Source organism: Neurospora tetraspora, assembly GCF_033439725.1.
Source record: "Neurospora tetraspora strain CBS 560.94 chromosome Unknown B0H65scaffold_2, whole genome shotgun sequence".
Classification (NCBI taxonomy): Eukaryota; Fungi; Ascomycota; class Sordariomycetes; order Sordariales; family Sordariaceae; genus Neurospora; species Neurospora tetraspora.
Genome location: NW_026944384.1, coordinates 396,712 through 414,805, shown reverse-complemented (window position 1 = coordinate 414,805; position 18,094 = coordinate 396,712). Strand labels below are relative to the sequence as shown.

Below are 18,094 nucleotides of genomic sequence, written 5' to 3'. Positions count from 1 at the left end.
TGGGGTCAACGGTTGCCAAGGAAGGCATCAAGTGAATCACAAAGGGTCGTTTTAAGGTTCGGGTGATGGTTCCACAGAGTGTTTTTAACGGGGCCGGTTACTTGTGTACTACATAGTTGGGTCCTGGTGAAGACCTTACCACGACACTCGTACCTGGAGTACACTAGAATCGTCGGATAAACAAAAGGATCAAAGGATGTAGATTTTGCACACTCCCGTCCGCTCCCGGAGGCAAAGCGCTTTGGCTGGTGGAAAGACAGTCAGACGCCCATCATCCGAACGACAGGAACCTAAAGCGGCTCAACGCTATCGGTGAAGGTTAATCTGGAACTTTGGGTATTGATGTTTCAGCTTCTGCAGAATTGACAGGCAACGCTCAAACAGCTGGAGGTTGCCCGTTGCCCGTCACCGCAGATGCCCCACACTCCACGTGACCACGGGTTGCAATTGCAGTAATTACGTGTAACGTACCGCGCAGCACCGCATGTCAATTGTCAACCGCGACAAAGAACTTGCCCGTCCAACGGCATTTCGACCAACAACCAAACTCGCCATCAGCTCGCCGCCAACAACGAACCACGGCCCGCTCCGTCATCGACGATCCAAACCTTACGCGCTGCCGAGTCTTACTTTTGACAACTCACTCTCAAATCAATATACAACATCGACCCGTCACAGAGCGGTCTCCGCTCCGTCAACCAAGCTTGACCACTGCAATCCGCCCAGCTCGCCCAGCGAATCCGCAACACTTACCTACCTCAACCACCCCGACAACCACATCCCCATCCACCACCATGGCCTCACCACCCCACAACAACTACTCCTTCCCCGGCGGCGCCCGCTCCCCACCGCACCTCCCCTCCCTCACCACCTCCTCCCTCTCCAAGAAACGCGCCGCCGACGGCGCCGGTCCCTCGCCCAATATGAAGCGCCGCAAAGGCTCCGTCATGTCCATCGGCTCTGCCCACCCCTTACGCCAAACCTCGTTCCCGCCCGACGAAGCCCCCGGCGGCGCGCGCTCCCCCTCAGTCGACATAGACGCCATGTCCTACGTCAGCGGCACAGCCCAGAGCGTCGGCAGCGCGGCTGCGAGCGCAGCCCCTACCGTGCCTGCTGGTCCGCCGAAGAAGAAGCGTGGCCGCAAAAGCAAAGCGGAGAAGGCGAGGGAGCAGACGCCTAGTGTTGTTGCCGGGACCTCTGGGAAGCCTGGGACAGCGCCGCCTAGTGAGGTTGGTGGGTCGACGGTTGGAAGAGGTGCTAAGAGCGCTGCGGGCGGGAAGGAGGGTGCAGGTGGACAGGGACAGGAGGATCAGGATGATGATGAAGGGCCGACGGAGGTGGCGGCTACGGCGGATACGTTGACGAAAGAACAGAAGGAGGAGGAGCATAGGCAGAGGGGAATGCTGATTAATGCGTTTTCGCCGGATCAGTTTGATCGGTTTGAGAATTGGAGGGCGGCGAATTTGAGTAAGGCTGGTGTTAGGAGGGTATGTTTTTTGTTGTTGTTCTTCGTTCCTGGGCGCTTAGGGATGTCTGCTGACTTTGCCGACAACAGTTGATAAACGCAACCATCTCCCAGTCCGTTACAGAAAACGTGGTTATCGGCATGCGAGCGGTAGCCAAGGTTTTCATCGGCGACATCATCGAGGGCGCACGTCGTGTGCAAGCAGAGTGGATTGAGAAGACGGGCGAGAAACAGACGGATTTGCCTAGTCCGCCGGCGACACCTCACGCGGCTGCTTCCAACAATCCAGGCGGCGAAGGACAAGGGCAGTCGCAGACACAGGGAAGCAGTAGCCGCACAAACGGCGAGAACAAAGAGGGTGCAGATGCAGCGGCCGAGAAGAGCGACGAGAACATGCCCGACGCTTCCCAGCAGGAGAAGGAGCGGGACGATCGTCGCGGTCCCCTCCGTCCGGAACATCTCCGTGAGGCTCTGCGTCGCTATAAGATGAGCTTCGAGGGTGGTGGTGTCGGTATGCAGCTGATTTGGCATCAGCAGCAGCAGAATGGTGTCGAGAGGTTCCCAACGCGGACTGGTGGCAGGAGGATCTTCCGCTGAGCATGCGATACGGGGTCTGCTAGGGCATGCTCACCAGTAATACGTTATTAGGAAGCGGGAACGTTGTGATTCAGTAGCATCATTGTTTGTTGGCGTTTAAGGGGCATGACGATTATCGTTTACTTCTCTTTTTTCCGGTCACAGCGTTTAGGACGCATGGGTAAAGACGGACAGATAGCATAAGGAGTAGGAGCATTGATACCCAATAAAGCTGATTATTTGTTATATTGTTTGTTGCACTTATCACTGCCCAGTCTGTCTTGAGCTCTTCACTGTCAGAAACTGAACATTGTTTGAACCAAATATTCTGGGCCTCCCGATTGTGTTCATTTCCTTTACCACCCTATCACCTTTCTCCGTTGTGTCTGCGTGTGTTTTTCGATTGTTATTCGTCCTGACGTGTAGCACTTGCTTGAAGACATCGAACACTAGGTAGCAAAGAACCTGCGATTTCCAAGCCTAACATGGAAGCATGACCACAGACATAATCAATCTTTACATCGGAAGAAATGAGGGTTTTTGCCCAACAACACTCCAGAATGGCATTTCCAATTGCAATGTGGTCACAAACGAGGTAGAACCCCAATATTTGGGTGATCTGTGCTCCATGTCAAGTTTTGTCTTTCTTTACACCACATGTTGACTTACATCGTTTTTTTCACGCTGTCATGCTATCTCTCATGTCAACAATCTAAGAAATCTGGAGGTTGCAAAACGAAGACCTAATGATAATTAAAAATGTTCGTATTCTCCAACTTTGCATTTGCATGTGTTCAGTCGAGCTTGAATTCTCCATCTCCATTGCCACTATCATTGTATGCACTCATTGTTGCCCATGCCATAAATATCCGTTCACCGCGGCCATGATTGTGTTTGCAACATCTTGTTGGGCCACTTGGTGTCATTTCACTTTCCAACGTGAAGATTCTCGTTCCTCAATTTGCTTATTGTTAGGTTTAACATGATGTCTTCTCAGCAGTATCGTACACTCATCGTTCCTTCCTCGTCATTCTCCAACTCCCTTATCTGTTCCCGCTCTCCAACCCATCCCATCCCTGTCCCGCAAAGGTCACGATGTTTCACAACACGCCATATGCCCGTTTCTTGGCCTCCTAATAAGGCAGTGTGTCGAGCGTGACTGCCTTCGAGGGAATGAAGTATAGAGGTATCATATTGGGGACCTCTATGGTCAGGGCAGTTCTTCCATGAGCCCTGACCCTTGCCCAATGGAGCCTGAGTGACTGAATGTTGACGAGTAGAGGCTCTTGACTTCCTTTCTCTGTGTCTGTCAGGTCGTACGATAAAGGTCTGAACGGACTCAGATGGGAGAGATACTCTGGTCAAGAGGATAGCTGCCTTGTTCGACATCGTCATCGTTGGTCGCGTTACACGGAGGTTCGCCCGCAACTGCTCTTGAGGGAAGGGTTCAGCCCAGATCGTGTACCTCTATAGCCACATCACGTCTTCCAGAAACAGCAATCGCCTTTGACCCTGTGACTCGGTCATTGGCCACAGCCATGACGAGTAGAGGTAGGCTGGGCGAGTGACTGCCCTACTCAAGGTCGTGAACCTTCTCGCTCTTCCTGACTCTGTTACACAACTTCTCACCCGTAACTGCCCTCACGAGCATCCTCAAACTCACGCCAAACACATGACTTCTCCCTTCCTACCCACACATCGACTTCTTAACTGCCTTCCCCAAGCCCCTAGCACAACAAAACATCTGAACTAACGGACCGATAGCCAAGCGGGTAACTGCTCTGCTTCCATGTAGTCCAATCTGAACATGTTATCCACTGACACACTCCATGTTCGATTCACAACAGCGTCGACTGCCATGATTTTCCGACACCTGAGCCAGTGATCAGATAGACAAGCACCGCCTTCGACCAAAACACCTATCCCATCTAGCCACGCCGACATCCTCCGCTCCGACGAAGCATCATCCATGTTTCCATGATCGGTCCCGGGTCTCGCTCTCCTGGCACGGGAGCCTGGGAAACTAACGTCGCCAGGGGGGTGAGTTGGAGCTGACCAGTACCGGTTCGACACTTTCCGGAGGGAAGATGGGCCTCTGACGGGGAGGCGGGTTGGTGTTGGTAAATACGTGAGTCTGTCTCTTCTGTTCCTGGTTTCTGTGAGGTTATCGGTTCGTTCAGATATTTTTTTACTCGCTTTTTTCCTTGTTTGCGGTTAGTCAAGTTGTTCCAAATCTCGAAGCCAAAGTCTTGAATGCCTTGAAGCGAGTCAGAATCATATGGGCAGGACGCAGCAGCATCTCGGACTAGATGCTTCCTGGTCAATTTTGACGAGACAATGATATTGACTCGGACAAGAGGCACCTTGTTGGTTTGTTGCTTTGAAGGAGGAATATGGTGTCACGCTGACGACCACAGTAAGGGCTGAACAGAGGGCAAGAATATTGTGAAGGTATGGGAGGGAATGTTGTTCGTCGTAGGTCCATTCGGTCGTACTCGCTTTGTTCGTGCTGAGCTTATGGAAGTGGACTTTTGCACGTTGCGGCAAGTTCCGCTATGTGGTTTTCATTCATCGCAGTCCAAATTGCACGAGGACCTGGTGCAGCCGTGAAGTCAACCTCAAGCTGAGCTGTCATCGGCGAGCTTCACATTTCTGTCTTGTCCGAATCCATCCCTTCTCCTATTGATATCATCTTGTTAGACGAAAGTTGGCCACATCATGCAAGCAATAGGAGACAAGTCATTAAACAGAAGCTTTCGCGAGTTCGATGCTTTGACTAACAAGATTCCGATCGACAGCTCGTTACCACATCAAAATGCGAGGCTCTATCGGTTCTGGAGCCAAGCTGAGCCGCAACCGGTAAAATTGAAGGAAGACACTCAAGGAGTCAAGCTCTCCTCCAAGGTCGAGGTGCAAGCTTGACCCGGAGCGGTATGGTTTCGTTGCTCTAGGCACCGCGGTCAGCTCCCGGCCACCCAGAGAAAACATGGACGGCCGCCAACGGCGTGTTCTGGCCCACGGACTTGCTCCCGGCGTCACTGGAGCTGGAAAAACCAGCATGCCAACGTCCTGGTTTACGCTTACAATGCTGACGTCTACTCAAGGGGCACTAACACTCCCAGTAACAACTTCATTCACCAGCACGCTCAGTCTCTATTAGTCACCTCGCTTACTCGTCGGTTAGGTGGGAACGCTTGCAGCCAGCCAACCAACTCTCCTCGTCCCTCTGAGAGTCGGCTTTTTTACTTGTATCTTTCAAGCCGTGTATCTTTCAAGCTTTGGAAGGAATCCCTCAACCAAAATGTAACCAAACCATGTGCAAAGATATTCATTCGATACGTCTCAGCTCGGGCTATCTATCGGTACCCGAAGCGATTCGTTATTTTGGATTGTTATTGTTTTTTTCCGTTGCAATTCTTCCTTATAGTGATCCGTTATTACTTGTTCGAGGGAGGGTTAGGGTTGTACTAATCTTAGTATTGAATTCAATACTGAAGTTATTTAGACATTTGGGATTGTGTAAAAACATTCCTTAGATACGCAAAGTATAGGTTACCTCCTATATGTCTTCTTGAGTTAATTATACTAGAAATAGTGGTGTTGTAGCTGAAAGTCTTGAAAGATACACCACTTGAAAGATATAGGTAAAAAAGCCGACTCTCAGAGGGACGAGGAGAGTTGGTTGGCTGGCTGCAAGCGTTCCCACCTAACCGACGAGTACGTCCTTCCGCAAAAATGAAGGGACCGAAAGACTGCCGATCATATGGGTGGTGCACAGTCTGGGAGGTAGAGTAACGAAGAGGGCGTTGCTTTACTCAATGGATATCCGAAGCCCATCAACAAGAAGATCTCTTGACTGCCACTCAGACCCTGCTGCCACTCGTCGGGGATCTCGCACATGTCGGGGACCTTGGGCCAATCTTTTTCCCTTCAAGTGTGCGGCTCAGGCTGCTGTGCGTAGGGCGGTCGAAGGATGTCTCTTGGGAGCGCGTGTTCTGCGGCGAGGCCGGGACATGGTGCTGTATGTTGTCGGGCCGTCATCAGGAGGAGGCGCTGGTGGTAGGTCGACGCCAACGTCAAGTCCGTCATGGCCGTCGCTGTTGTTGAGAAGCGGCGGATTCGACCGCGCGAACCACGCCTGGTATTCTTCCTGAAGTTGCTCCTGCAACAAACGTGCCGAGTCGCTGAGACCGTCCGTGTCGCCTCCATCCACGTCATTCGGGATTTCGGGGGCGCGAGAGGCAGCGAGATATCCGTCGTCGTCGACGTCCTCATACTGAGCTTCGGGGAGTGGTGGGAGTGCTCCAGCCGGGACACATGTCTCAACCTGTGGGGAGAGTATGCGTCGTAGACGTTCATGCGCCGTGTCCAGGCGCGCCTGGGCCGCCTTATACGCTTCGTCCCTACAGTTCCTGAAGGCCGTTAAACCTGCGCGGTACTGCTCATAGCTCTCGGTTAGGCGGTATCTCTTGATATGGGTCATATGGTACCCTGGCCGCGAAGTACCGGGTCTTGGGGCGCTGACGCGCACCCCATAATGGGTGAGATCGCCGGGTGAAGAAAAAAAGGTCCAGGCGTGGGCCAGGACCCGGTTGTCGTAAACGGGTTGATCCAGCCCAAAGTTTTCGAGAGCAAACTGAGCACGAGCGGCTGCTGCGGAACCGTAGGTTGCTTGCCTCTTAAGCACTTCGAAACTCCCCTCAGGACCTTTAGTTTCGAAGACCAGATACGGTGCCCCCGGTGCACCATCACGTATATAGGGGATAATCAATGAACCGATTCTCTCCCTAAGCGACATGTCGATGTCGTCGACTGGCAATCCGTAGTATAAATCAGGCTGTGGGGCAACAGTTTGATCCTTGGTCATCGAGCTCAGGTTGCTCCAAGTGATGTTACTACCCTCTGGAAGCTCGCACTCGCCAAGGATGGCGGGCACGAACCCGCGTTCGGTACCCAGTTCCGTGAGCGCCTTCGCATTTTTGTTTATATAGTACTGGACCCGTTTGTCGGGGTATACGGACGGTTCCAGCGAGGGCCTTACATCTCGTTCTCCCCGCAGTTCTTCCAGGTTGGCCAGCAAAGAGGGGTCGCCGTTCGAATATATTCCACAATCTCGAAGGATTTGAGCGAAGGCGGCGTTGTAGGCTCTTGATCTCTTCGACTTGGTCGAACCGGAGACGGTCGTCTCCTTGGTTTGTTCCGACAACACCGTCACCTTGGTTTGTCCCGACTCATCAGACAAAGGATGGCCATTCGAATGGCGGCGGGCTCTCAAACGGGCACGCCACGTCTTGTCGAAGGCCCTGAGATTCTTAGTCGTCAACTTAAGTGGAGGAGCGTTGGCCGACGGACCGATCTCAGATTGGGCCGGAAGAGACCACGGAGGAGACGGGGGAGACGGGGGAGACGCCGGGTCAGGGCGCTGTGCTTGACGTTGGCTCTGTTGATCGGCGACGGCGAGATTTGTCTGGATTTCGTGGTGTTGGTCGCCCGTCTTAGCTTTCTTCTTGACCCGCGATTTTTGTTGTAGGCCGTCTTGGAGTGGCCTTTGCCTTTTCCTTGAAGACTGGCGAGCCATGGCACTGGAAATAACCGAAAAAGAAGACGAGGCGTGAGGGAGAAGCAGGATGTGTTGTCAGAAGGATGCGTTGTCTGGCTGCCTAAAACGGGGAAGACAGCAAGTCGAGAAGCGCGGGTTCGCGTATCCAACCAAAAGTGTAGGGCCTCCCTTTTGGACGGAACGCGCTAACAAGAGACTGCAGGTCCGTCACTTTACCCCGCTGTCCATACTCTACGGAAGCCCTTGCCAAGTGAGGGAGCACGTTGGCAGTCGCCCTATTCTGAGGCTACTTATAAAGGCGTGTTCGGCGCTTCTGAAATGGTCCTCTGAAGTGGTTTTCTGAAAATGTGGCCGTGAGCGGTACTTCTGGTGTAAATAGGTTCCCGGTTCGGCCGCGGGACGAGGCGCGGGAGTCGTCGGGACATGCTGCGAGACACATACAACTTTGTGTGGTGGTGGTGGTGGTGGTGGTGCTTGTGTGGGAAGAGGTCGGGCCCGGCCAATGTGGGGCCTCCAGTTGAATGTTTCGATTCGTGGAGATCGCTCCTTCTTCCGCGAGCGGGGAGTGGTTGGCGTGGTGGGAACGTCGTGTTCATCTTGTCATCCCAACGGAAGCAAATCCCCCCAAAAAAAAAAAAAAAAGGAAAGAGGAAAAGCACGTCCCTCTCTTCTCCTCACGTCTCACGTCTTGTTCGCTGCGGGTGTTGGCATCTGGGCGACTCAAACTGGCGACGCCTCTCAACGCCTTGGGTTCGTTGCTTTTGTGGTGTTCTTTCCTGCCACCTGAGATCTCTTGGCGTCCAAATTCCGTTTAGCAGCCAAAGTGCTGCTGAAGCCTTCAGAGGTCAGACTCTCTTGGAAAAACTGCCCGGTCAATGCGCTCTGAAAATCGAACGCCAAGGAGGAGTAATTCGAAAATCACACCGGGGTGTTTCTAGCCCCATTGTACCCTCTAATTTCAGAAAGCCATAAGACAACACATCGGCAGGAAGGAAATCGACATTCCGCGTCGTCAAGCAAGACGCCCGGATCAAATGCTAACAATTGCAGTCTGGTAACTCTGGTTCCTCGGCCCACCAGCGGCCATCACCTCCGGATTGGGAAATGGTGGCCGGGGGGTTGTTGACCCCAGGCCAGGCCGCCCAGGAGTCCTGACGAATTCGAACAGAATCGAAGAGAAAAGCTGGGGGAGATTGGCAGTTGCTCGATGGGTGCTCTTGGACGACAAAATGTCACTCACGTCACCTTGGTCACTTTTGTCCTTTCAAGTTTCTGTGGCGCTGGTTTTCCCCAGAAAATGCAGAGATGTCCGTAGAAAGACGCCTGGGGATTGCATCTCCTGGATAATGGGGCAGTTGACCAATGAGCTGTAACTGGAACCGGATTTCCCAAGACGGGCAAACAGGTCGGCGTGGACAACGCTTTGTCACCGAGGTCACCGACGGTGAGCATTGCAGCAGAGAGTGAGTCGACGTTGCCAGTCTCGCAGCTGCCAAGATTGCCAAGACTTCCCCGCATACACGCCAAGCCGGTCCATGTCGCCACTGACCACCAGACCACACAGCCACAGAAGCAAAGCGGCCGACCTTGCTTGGTGCCCTGACCAACCTCAGCCCACAAGCTTGAATAGAAGGACCAGAGGAGGACATGAAAGCGAGCGAATTGATTTCTCTTTGTATTTTCTTCGTTTGGGTCCTTTTTATTTCGTGAATGAAGACATCAATTATCCGCACACACCACAGTGACCACACCACACCAGGAACTATCAACAACCGACACGAGTCACACTTCTTTTTCTAGAGCCCCTGGTACGAAAGTACACGAATACGTACACTACAGGGTGACGTCGGGGGTGAGTGGTCAGATGACACGACCCTATACTCAAAGCTTCCTAACCCTATAGTCCGTATATTTCTATATAAAATTGGTCCGACCTATAAAAGAAAAAGATTAATATAGTTATTACAATATATATTCGTACGGAGTTGATTTAATATATTAAATTAATAATAATAGTTCGAATAAAGTCCAATAATATATTTATAATATATTTGGAATATATCTTAAACTGTAGATGAAAAAATTAGGCTTTGTAGGTTTATCCGGATTATATATATAAAAGTCCCCCCGTAGAGAAATAATTTTACTCGCTCGCCTAAAGTTCCCTTGTAAAGAAATATAAAGTCTGATAATATATTTATAATATATTTGGGATGTATTTTAAATTGTAGATGAAAAATGAGTAAATTCCGTAGATTTATTTAGATAGCGGCGGAATTCGTACCAAATAGCGTAGCTCCGGCCTTTACCGCCTTATTTAGGACGGTAGAGAGGAAGATTTATAATAAATCGATAATTAGTAAAGGATTTATTAAAAATATATTTAAAGTGAAATTTATAAATCTATTTAAATTCTTTATATATTGCGTAAATAAATTTAGCGGAGGAAGTAATATTATTACGCTTCTTATTTATTTTCTTTATTAATTAGGTATTAACTTAAATATTAATTAAATTAGTTAAAGATAGTTAAAGAATATATTACGAATAAATTAACGACTTATCAAAAATAGATCCAAAATACTTATATTGCCGTTCTTCTAAAAGGGGACTTTTATAAAACCGTCTTTTTCTATATTTACCTCCTCTTCATTCTTTTTTTCCTATACTTCTTATTGTTCCTCCTCTTATATTTTCTACTATTCCTCCTCTTATATTTCCTCCTATTCTTCCTTTTACTCCTCTTTATATACTTCTTACTATTCCTCTTCTTATATTTCATCCTATTCCTCCTTCTATTCCTTCTTCTATTCCTCCTCCTACTCTTTTTCCTATTCCTCCTCCTACTCCTCTTCCTATACTTTCTCCCATTCCTCCTCCTATTCTTTCTTTTACTCTTCCTCTTATTCCTCCTCTTATACCTCTTACTACTCCTCCTCCTATACTTCCTACTACTCCTCTTCCTATACCTCCTACTACTCCTCTTCTTTAATTAATAGTAAATTTAATAAGTCTGATTCTTCGTTAATAATCGCTACTTTACGTTTTTTAGGAATAACCGGCTATAAAGTCCTATTAAAAATAAAGACGGTTATAGCCTAACCGGAGGTTATAAAGGCTATAAAATCTTTATACTATCCTAAATTTATTTATAATTAGTTTTAAATTATTTAAAAATTAATTAGGGATAAATTATATATTAATAGTAACTATATAAATCTTAGCCGTAATATTTCCGATTAAAACGTTAAGTAAACGTTCCTTAAAAATATTGTAAATACCCTTTAGATATCTAATAAGATTACTATAGGTAATAAATATAATTTAGATTAATTAAAGATTAATTATTAACTTAATATTAAAAATTTGTAAATATTATTTATATTAAAACTATAGTAAATATCCGCGCTATTATAATATAGCTTAAGTTTTTTCTAGTAGTAAAAGATTTTACCAGGGGCGATTATATATATATTTTATAAAATAATTAGTTTTAATATTTATATATTTATCGGTCTCTAAAAAGGGTATTACGGCCTAGCGTTTACCTTTATCTTCGGGTTTAGCGGGTTTCTAATTGCTATTTAAATATTCTTTATATACATTAGAGGCTGTAAATTTGTAGTAAGCAGGCGCTATTATAGAAAGTAAATCGCTAATAAATCTTTAATTAATTTTAATAGATTTCGGAGGAGTAGCGGGGGGTAGACGGGGGTAAATTAATAAATATTTAAATAGTCGAAGAAGAATTAGGAAAAAGAAATTAAAAAAAAAAAATTTTCTAATTAATATAATAATTATTCTTCTTATTAAATTAGTAAATACGAGTACGTAATTACGCTATTTATATTATATTATACGTATCCGCTAAAAGGAGTAAAATATCGGATAAAATCTATAGTATAGGTTAATTTCGAATAAAACCGGGATAAATCTAATTTTATTCGCTCAATTACTTACACCGGCCTTAATTTTTTAAAATAATACTACTTAAACTTTATATAAACCCGGTTAATAATTGTATTAAAAGATTTAATATTATAATATAATTAATATTTGTATATATTACATTTTTGAGAAGTTATTAATTTAAATTATATATTATTTTTTTTGTACATAAAAAGAAGATTATAAAGTATATTATAAATTTAAATATATTAAAATACTCTATATTAAAATAGTAAGTAGTAAAACGGTTATTAGTAGATATTTATCTATGGAGAAAGTTCAAACATATAGACTTTAAATTTAGTATAATTCCTTACGTAGAAATATTAAATACCTAGCCTCTATTTATATGTACGAAATAAGAAAAATACTTAATATAAGGCACTTATTATTAACGTATAAAAATTAAGCGACGAGTAGGAATATAAGATCTAATCGTTATTGTTAACGTGTGGCTAGTACTGTGCCTTGTAACTGCCTTGTACTACCTTGTAGTATAGAAGGCTAGTTGAACTATTCCTTCTACGGAATCAGTTGACTCAGTCCCCACAGAATGTACTAGAATACAAGAGGTTTTGCCACTGTATTCTAGAGTCTTATAACTTAGCTAGCATTTCTTCCAGACTGATTTGTCATCACAGGATTCAACAGAAGCTTCTAGATGCTTAGTGTCCATGTATATAGAGACCTCTCCTCTCCTTCAGTTCGTCACTCCTTAAGAAAGCAAGTAAGCACAAGTCAAGCAATACAATATAGTCTTTTCTCACAGTGCAGAGTCCACTGTAATCTTCTGTCTTGAGAGCAGAGTCCTCTCTAAGACCTCTTTTACAACATCCTTTTATTGTACTTGCAACTACGCTGCTTCCTTCAGCATTGCTGTCGTACTTCCTACCGCTTCCGCTCCGCTCTGCTACAAGTGCATAGTTCACTGTAGCAACCTTGTACTGGTGCTATCATTATAGGCCAGTCAGGGCACCGCAGCAAACAGTTATTTTATATTTAAAGCTTATTTAATCATAAGGAAATAATTGGCGGTTTAGATTATAACGTTAATATTAAGTAAAATGAAAATTAATTTTGGGGTTTAAATTAAAATAGAAATAATTAATAATTATAGTAATTAATCATTAGAAACTATAAACTTCCTTTACAATTTAGCCGATAATAATACTTTTACCCCGAACGGAAATATATTCCTTAAAAAACTTTTCTAATCGGTTATAGGACGCCAATATTAGATATTTGGTCTTAAAAATATTAAAACGCATATATTTATTAATATTAATTTTAACCGAAGGATCGCCGGTATCGGTACCTATATAGAACTAAATATGGTTTAGGATATTTAAAATATAATATTAATAAATTTAAAATAATTTAAAATATTCGTAGGGGATTTAGATTATTAAAAATTAAGTAATAAAATAAATTAAAAATGAAGAAAGAATAGTTTATAGAGCGATAAATTTACTTTTAAATTTAATAACGTATATAATTATTATTAAAATCCTTAATTTATTAGTAATAAAGGAATAGTAAGTTGAAGTAAATAATTACCGAATAAAGGCCGTAAAGGATACTTTCGCCGTTTTAAAAAGTAACTTAGCGCTAATATATTATTCATAAATTAAAGAATCTAGTAAAAAAATATTTATAGGATGCTAAATAAACGGAAAGCCCTTAGCGGGGTTATAAAAGTATTAATAAAGGATACGTTCGGTTTAAGTAATTAGGAAGCTAGTAATTTTAGGAAATTTAACACTAAGAGGCGCCGCAAAGTCGCTATTAAACTAGCGCTCTTATATTAAAATAAATTAATTTATATTAATTATAGTCGTAGTATAATTATTAAAAGAAAAAAAAAAGGTAAAAGAGAAGAAAGAATTCTCTAATTTTAAAGAAAGAAAAAATAAATAGTAAGTAACTACTCTTTAGCGTAGGTAACTATAGTAGGTAAACGCCTAGAAGGCTAAGCGTCGCTAGGGGGAAAAATAATATAATATAATAAACGTATTTACAAAATAATGAATAAGTACGAAGGGTCGCTGACGAAAGGTTTATTTATATTATATTAAAATATAGTCGATTAAAACCTAAACTATATTTCAAAGCCGGGAAATACGGCTAAACTATAAGGGATTATAATTATTAGAGGGGAGGATAATTATAAAGTTATTATACTAAAAGGCCCTAAAAAGCAAAACGTTATAACGAACTGATAAGAATAATAAGGCGGGGTAAGGGGGCTATTATAATAAGTAGTAGAATAGGTACGATAATAATAAAAGTGTACAATCGGAAGCCGGGCGCCAGATCCCAAGCCTACTAAAGGCTCGCATATAAAATAAAAACCTATATAGCCTAGCCGGACATTCTCTACAGGCTAAGCTAAAGTCTACCTTTTAGAATAAACTTACCATCGTATATTGAACGTATTCTTACCCTATCGTGCTGTGACTTTATACGAATATATATTATTTCCCTTATAGTAATTAAGAATTTTACTATTATTAGTGAAGTTAAACTATAATACGATTATCCTTATATTATAATAGTTAGCGTAAAGTAAGTATTTTTTATCGATTAATATATTTTGGCATTGATTTTTGTTATATTTTTTAGCCTATCTATCATTATTTAAGCGATATTAGGAGAAGGGAAGGTAGTAAAGGTAAAATAGTATTACGAAGTTAGTACTACTAAAGAAAATTAAGGAAGGGTTCGGATTAGGATTTTTTATTATATTAATTCGCTCGGATTAGATAATATTCTAATTATCATCTATATTAGAATTATTTATAATACCTTATTCCTCCGCGTAGAAACCTTATCATTCAATCATAATTATAAATTTATTTAGACGTTATTTTTCTACGTAGAAATTTTATTATTTAATTATAACTATGAATTTATTTATATAAGGTAATAAAATATTAATTAAGGGTTTTTAGTAAGTTATTTCCTTACAAGGAAACGAAAGGGAAAGCGTAAATTATAAAAAGGAGGAAGAAAAAAGATAGGAAAGGACGATCTGGGGGGGGGTTTTATACCCTACGTATATAAGTCTATTTTAATGAGGATAAATATTATAGGATATTAATTAAGCTGGACCTTCTCTATAGAAAAGTAATATATTTTAATTAAAAGTGTATATAAGGCGTTTTAAGTATTTCATAAAAATATCTTTATTCTTTTTATAATTATTTATTTTTTATATTTATTAATTATAATAGTATAATAAATATTCGGTAATTATGATTATTATAATATCCCCAATTATATAAGGGCGGGATTAGGTATATATAAGGAGGGTTCTATAAGGGTAGCCCTATAAACGTATAAGTATTATTATTTATTTTAAATTCTTACGTAAACTTATAATTATATATAATATATTACTTAACAAAAGTCAATTATTTATAAGGAGTATGCAAATTGTATTAATAATTAGGATAAATATTTCTCGCTTTTAAAATTTACCCTCCTTTATTAATTAAAATAATTTCATTTATACTTCAGTATTTTCTTTTTATATTTTAGTACTTATAATTTCCCCTTCTATTCGCTTCGTAAGCGTATTTTAAAATTCGATAACGCGCATTAATTCTCTATCTTTGTCCTCGGCTTATTTTTCCTTTACCCTTTAGGCCGATATTTATAACCGTAAGGTAAGCGTTTGGAATAATCGACGTTTAATATATACATTAGATTTCTGAATACATTTTATTAGTTCATCTGGAATATATTTAAAATTAACTTCGGAGTAGTAATATTAAAAAATATAGCCTTTACAAAGGCTTAATAGTTATTAACGGTTTAAAATAATAATATAACCGGGAAATTAATAAATATTAATTTTATTTTATTTTATAGAATAGAAATAAAAGAAGGACTTAAAAGACGAGGAGGGGTTATTAAATCAAGGAAGATTAATACCTTCTTAATTACCTTTTCCGTTATAAACGTACTATCCCTCTTCTATTTTTTATATTAAATTAACTATTAATATATGAAATAAATTATTAATGTATTATTAATTTACTATCTGCTTTTATTACATTAGGATTCAATTAATCTATTAATAAATTAATTCGATACCCAAATCTAATACTATACTTTATCTAAATTTATTCGTATACTATAAAATAGCGATCTAATTTTATGTTCCTACTAATAAATTAATTATAATATATTAGTAATAAATTTTAAATATATTAGTAATAAATTTTTATTAATAATTTACGTATAAATATAAGGAAGTAACGATATCAACTGATTGTTCTCATGATAGGATTATTAATATAATATTTCGATTATATTAGTATTTAATCGAAATATATCCTATATTTCTTAATTTATATTATAATAAATATAATTATACCTAGCGTAAATAGTTAGAATATTCTTATTCTAAGCCCAATTCCGAATTTCATCTTGCGAATTACCTATAGAATAATTAATTAGGGCTCTATTTAGGATTTATCCTAGATAAAACCAAAAATAATTATAAATAATCTTTAATTTACATTTTGAATACTGGTAAAATTGTATATATTTATTGAGGGTTGAATATATAAGTAACCTTTCTATTCTTTAATAAAATTAAAGATTATTTTTTATGTATTTTTAATACTACGCTTAAAGTAGATATAAAAAAAATCATACTATACGGCGAGCGAAATATATAGCTTTACGGGGGTAGGGATCTATTTTAAAGATATACGCCGAAAAACTTATATCGATTAATTAGAGAATTAATAAAAATATATTATAGAAGGATTTTAGAATAAAACAATATATTTATAATTTTTTAAAATTTTAATTTATAGTAATATTATAAAGACCTTTTCTAAATAATTCCCGCTATTTAATTGTATATTTATGATGAATTTTAAAAAGTTTAAATACCGTTTTAAAAATAAGGGCGTATATCTTCGACGAATTAATATTAATAAGCATCCAGATAAGAGGGATAATTATAGGAATTATAAATTTATTAGTAATAAATTCGGAATAATTTAATAATCTATGTTATTTTAATTATTTTAGATAAAAGCATTAGATAACTTCCTTATTTTCTATATTAAAAAGATATTTATAATTTATATTTAATTCGAAGGATTTAATAAAGCTTTTACGAAAGAATTTTATTTATTCTTTAAAGAAATAAATAATTAGAAAATTAATCATATCGTTAAAGACCTTTTAAATATATTATTAAAGAGAAATTAATAATTTATCCTTAATAAATTCTAGATATATAAATTTATACGAATATTTAAATTTTAGTATTTTAATTAATATTCTTATATTACAATTTTAAGGTTCGAAATTCCCAAAGACTAAGTAAGAGCGAGATATATTTTAATTAATAATCGAACTTTATTAATATTATTAAAATTCGTATAGATTTAATTAATTGTATTAATACTATATTCGTTAAAGAATTGAACAAAGTGGGGGTTATAAGTTAAAACTATTAAATCGTAGATTAATTTTTATTTTATCCTTAATCTATCGACAATATATTCCAGATTTATTTCTTCTAAATTATATTAGGATCTCCTACCCTCTCTAATACCTATATTAAATTATCAATAATCTATTTAAGGGTTTCATTAGGAGGGGGGGGGGGGGTAAATAGGTATATTAACTATAAGAAATTATAATAATATAGAGCATAGTTTTAGTATCGATTTGAATATAAAAGTTAATAATAATATTATAATTTCGAATCTTAATTGTACTATAGCCTTAAATGTAATTAGTCTCTAATTTATTAATAATAAATTTTTAAAAAGTTTTAAATATATTAAAGAAAAATCTATTTACTATAGCGCATCCTTTTTATTAATATAATACTTATTTTAGTATACGTTTTAATATATAATAAGTTAGGTATAGAATCCTTTCAATAGATTTCAATAATTAGTTTAACGTATAATTAATATTAATTAAAGTTATTAGGAAGGCTAGTAAAAAAGTATATTCTCTCTCCCGGCTTCGAATTCTAATATTTTAGTTAATAGCAATTATAGCCAGTAATTATCTAAATAAAAATAAGTTTTAAATAAAATACTAATTATTAAGAATACATTTTAAATAAAAACTTACTTTACTTATATACTAAATGAACTTATATAACGACCTCAATTCTTTATAACCCTATATTTCCTAACATATCCTAATCGCTTATACTTAATTAATTATTAAAATAGTATTAATAGAAAATAATTATTTTCAATTAAATTAAAGCGATATAAAAAATAATTTAAAGCTAAATTAGGGATGGATTTATATATAATAGTTTGCTTAATTAAAAGGATTTTATTTTATTAGAAGCGGATTTTAAATAAAAGGTTTTTAATTTCTTTGTTAATTATAATAGTAGACCTTTATTAGTACGTTTACTAAATTCGTAGGTTTAAATATTTATAGTATTTAATATTAAAGTATTTATAAGTAATATAATAATATATAGCGTTATTTAAATAATTAAACGAAGTATGTTTAGTGAGTATTTTCTTTTTTATATAATATTAAAT

The 18,094-nt window shown here is 39.4% G+C and overlaps 2 protein-coding genes across 2 annotated transcripts; one reads left to right on the top strand and one right to left on the bottom strand.

The window, feature by feature from the left end:
• The first annotated feature begins 474 nt into the window (after window positions 1–474).
• B0H65DRAFT_88830 (hTAFII28-like protein conserved region-domain-containing protein) lies at window positions 475–2,298 on the top strand. Its single transcript, XM_062831529.1, has 2 exons — window positions 475–1,487; window positions 1,556–2,298. The coding sequence occupies exons 1-2, from the start codon at window positions 795–797 to the stop codon at window positions 2,060–2,062; spliced, it is 1,200 nt and encodes a 399-aa protein (XP_062683758.1). The 5' UTR covers window positions 475–794; the 3' UTR covers window positions 2,063–2,298.
• A 4,022-nt stretch (window positions 2,299–6,320) lies between these two features.
• B0H65DRAFT_398951 (uncharacterized protein) lies at window positions 6,321–7,235 on the bottom strand (the record flags this gene model as incomplete). The annotated part of the gene is made up of 1 exon (XM_062823777.1): window positions 6,321–7,235. A coding segment is annotated over one exon (915 nt), but the record flags the coding sequence as incomplete, so codon positions are not given.
• Window positions 7,236–18,094: the final 10,859 nt, after the last annotated feature.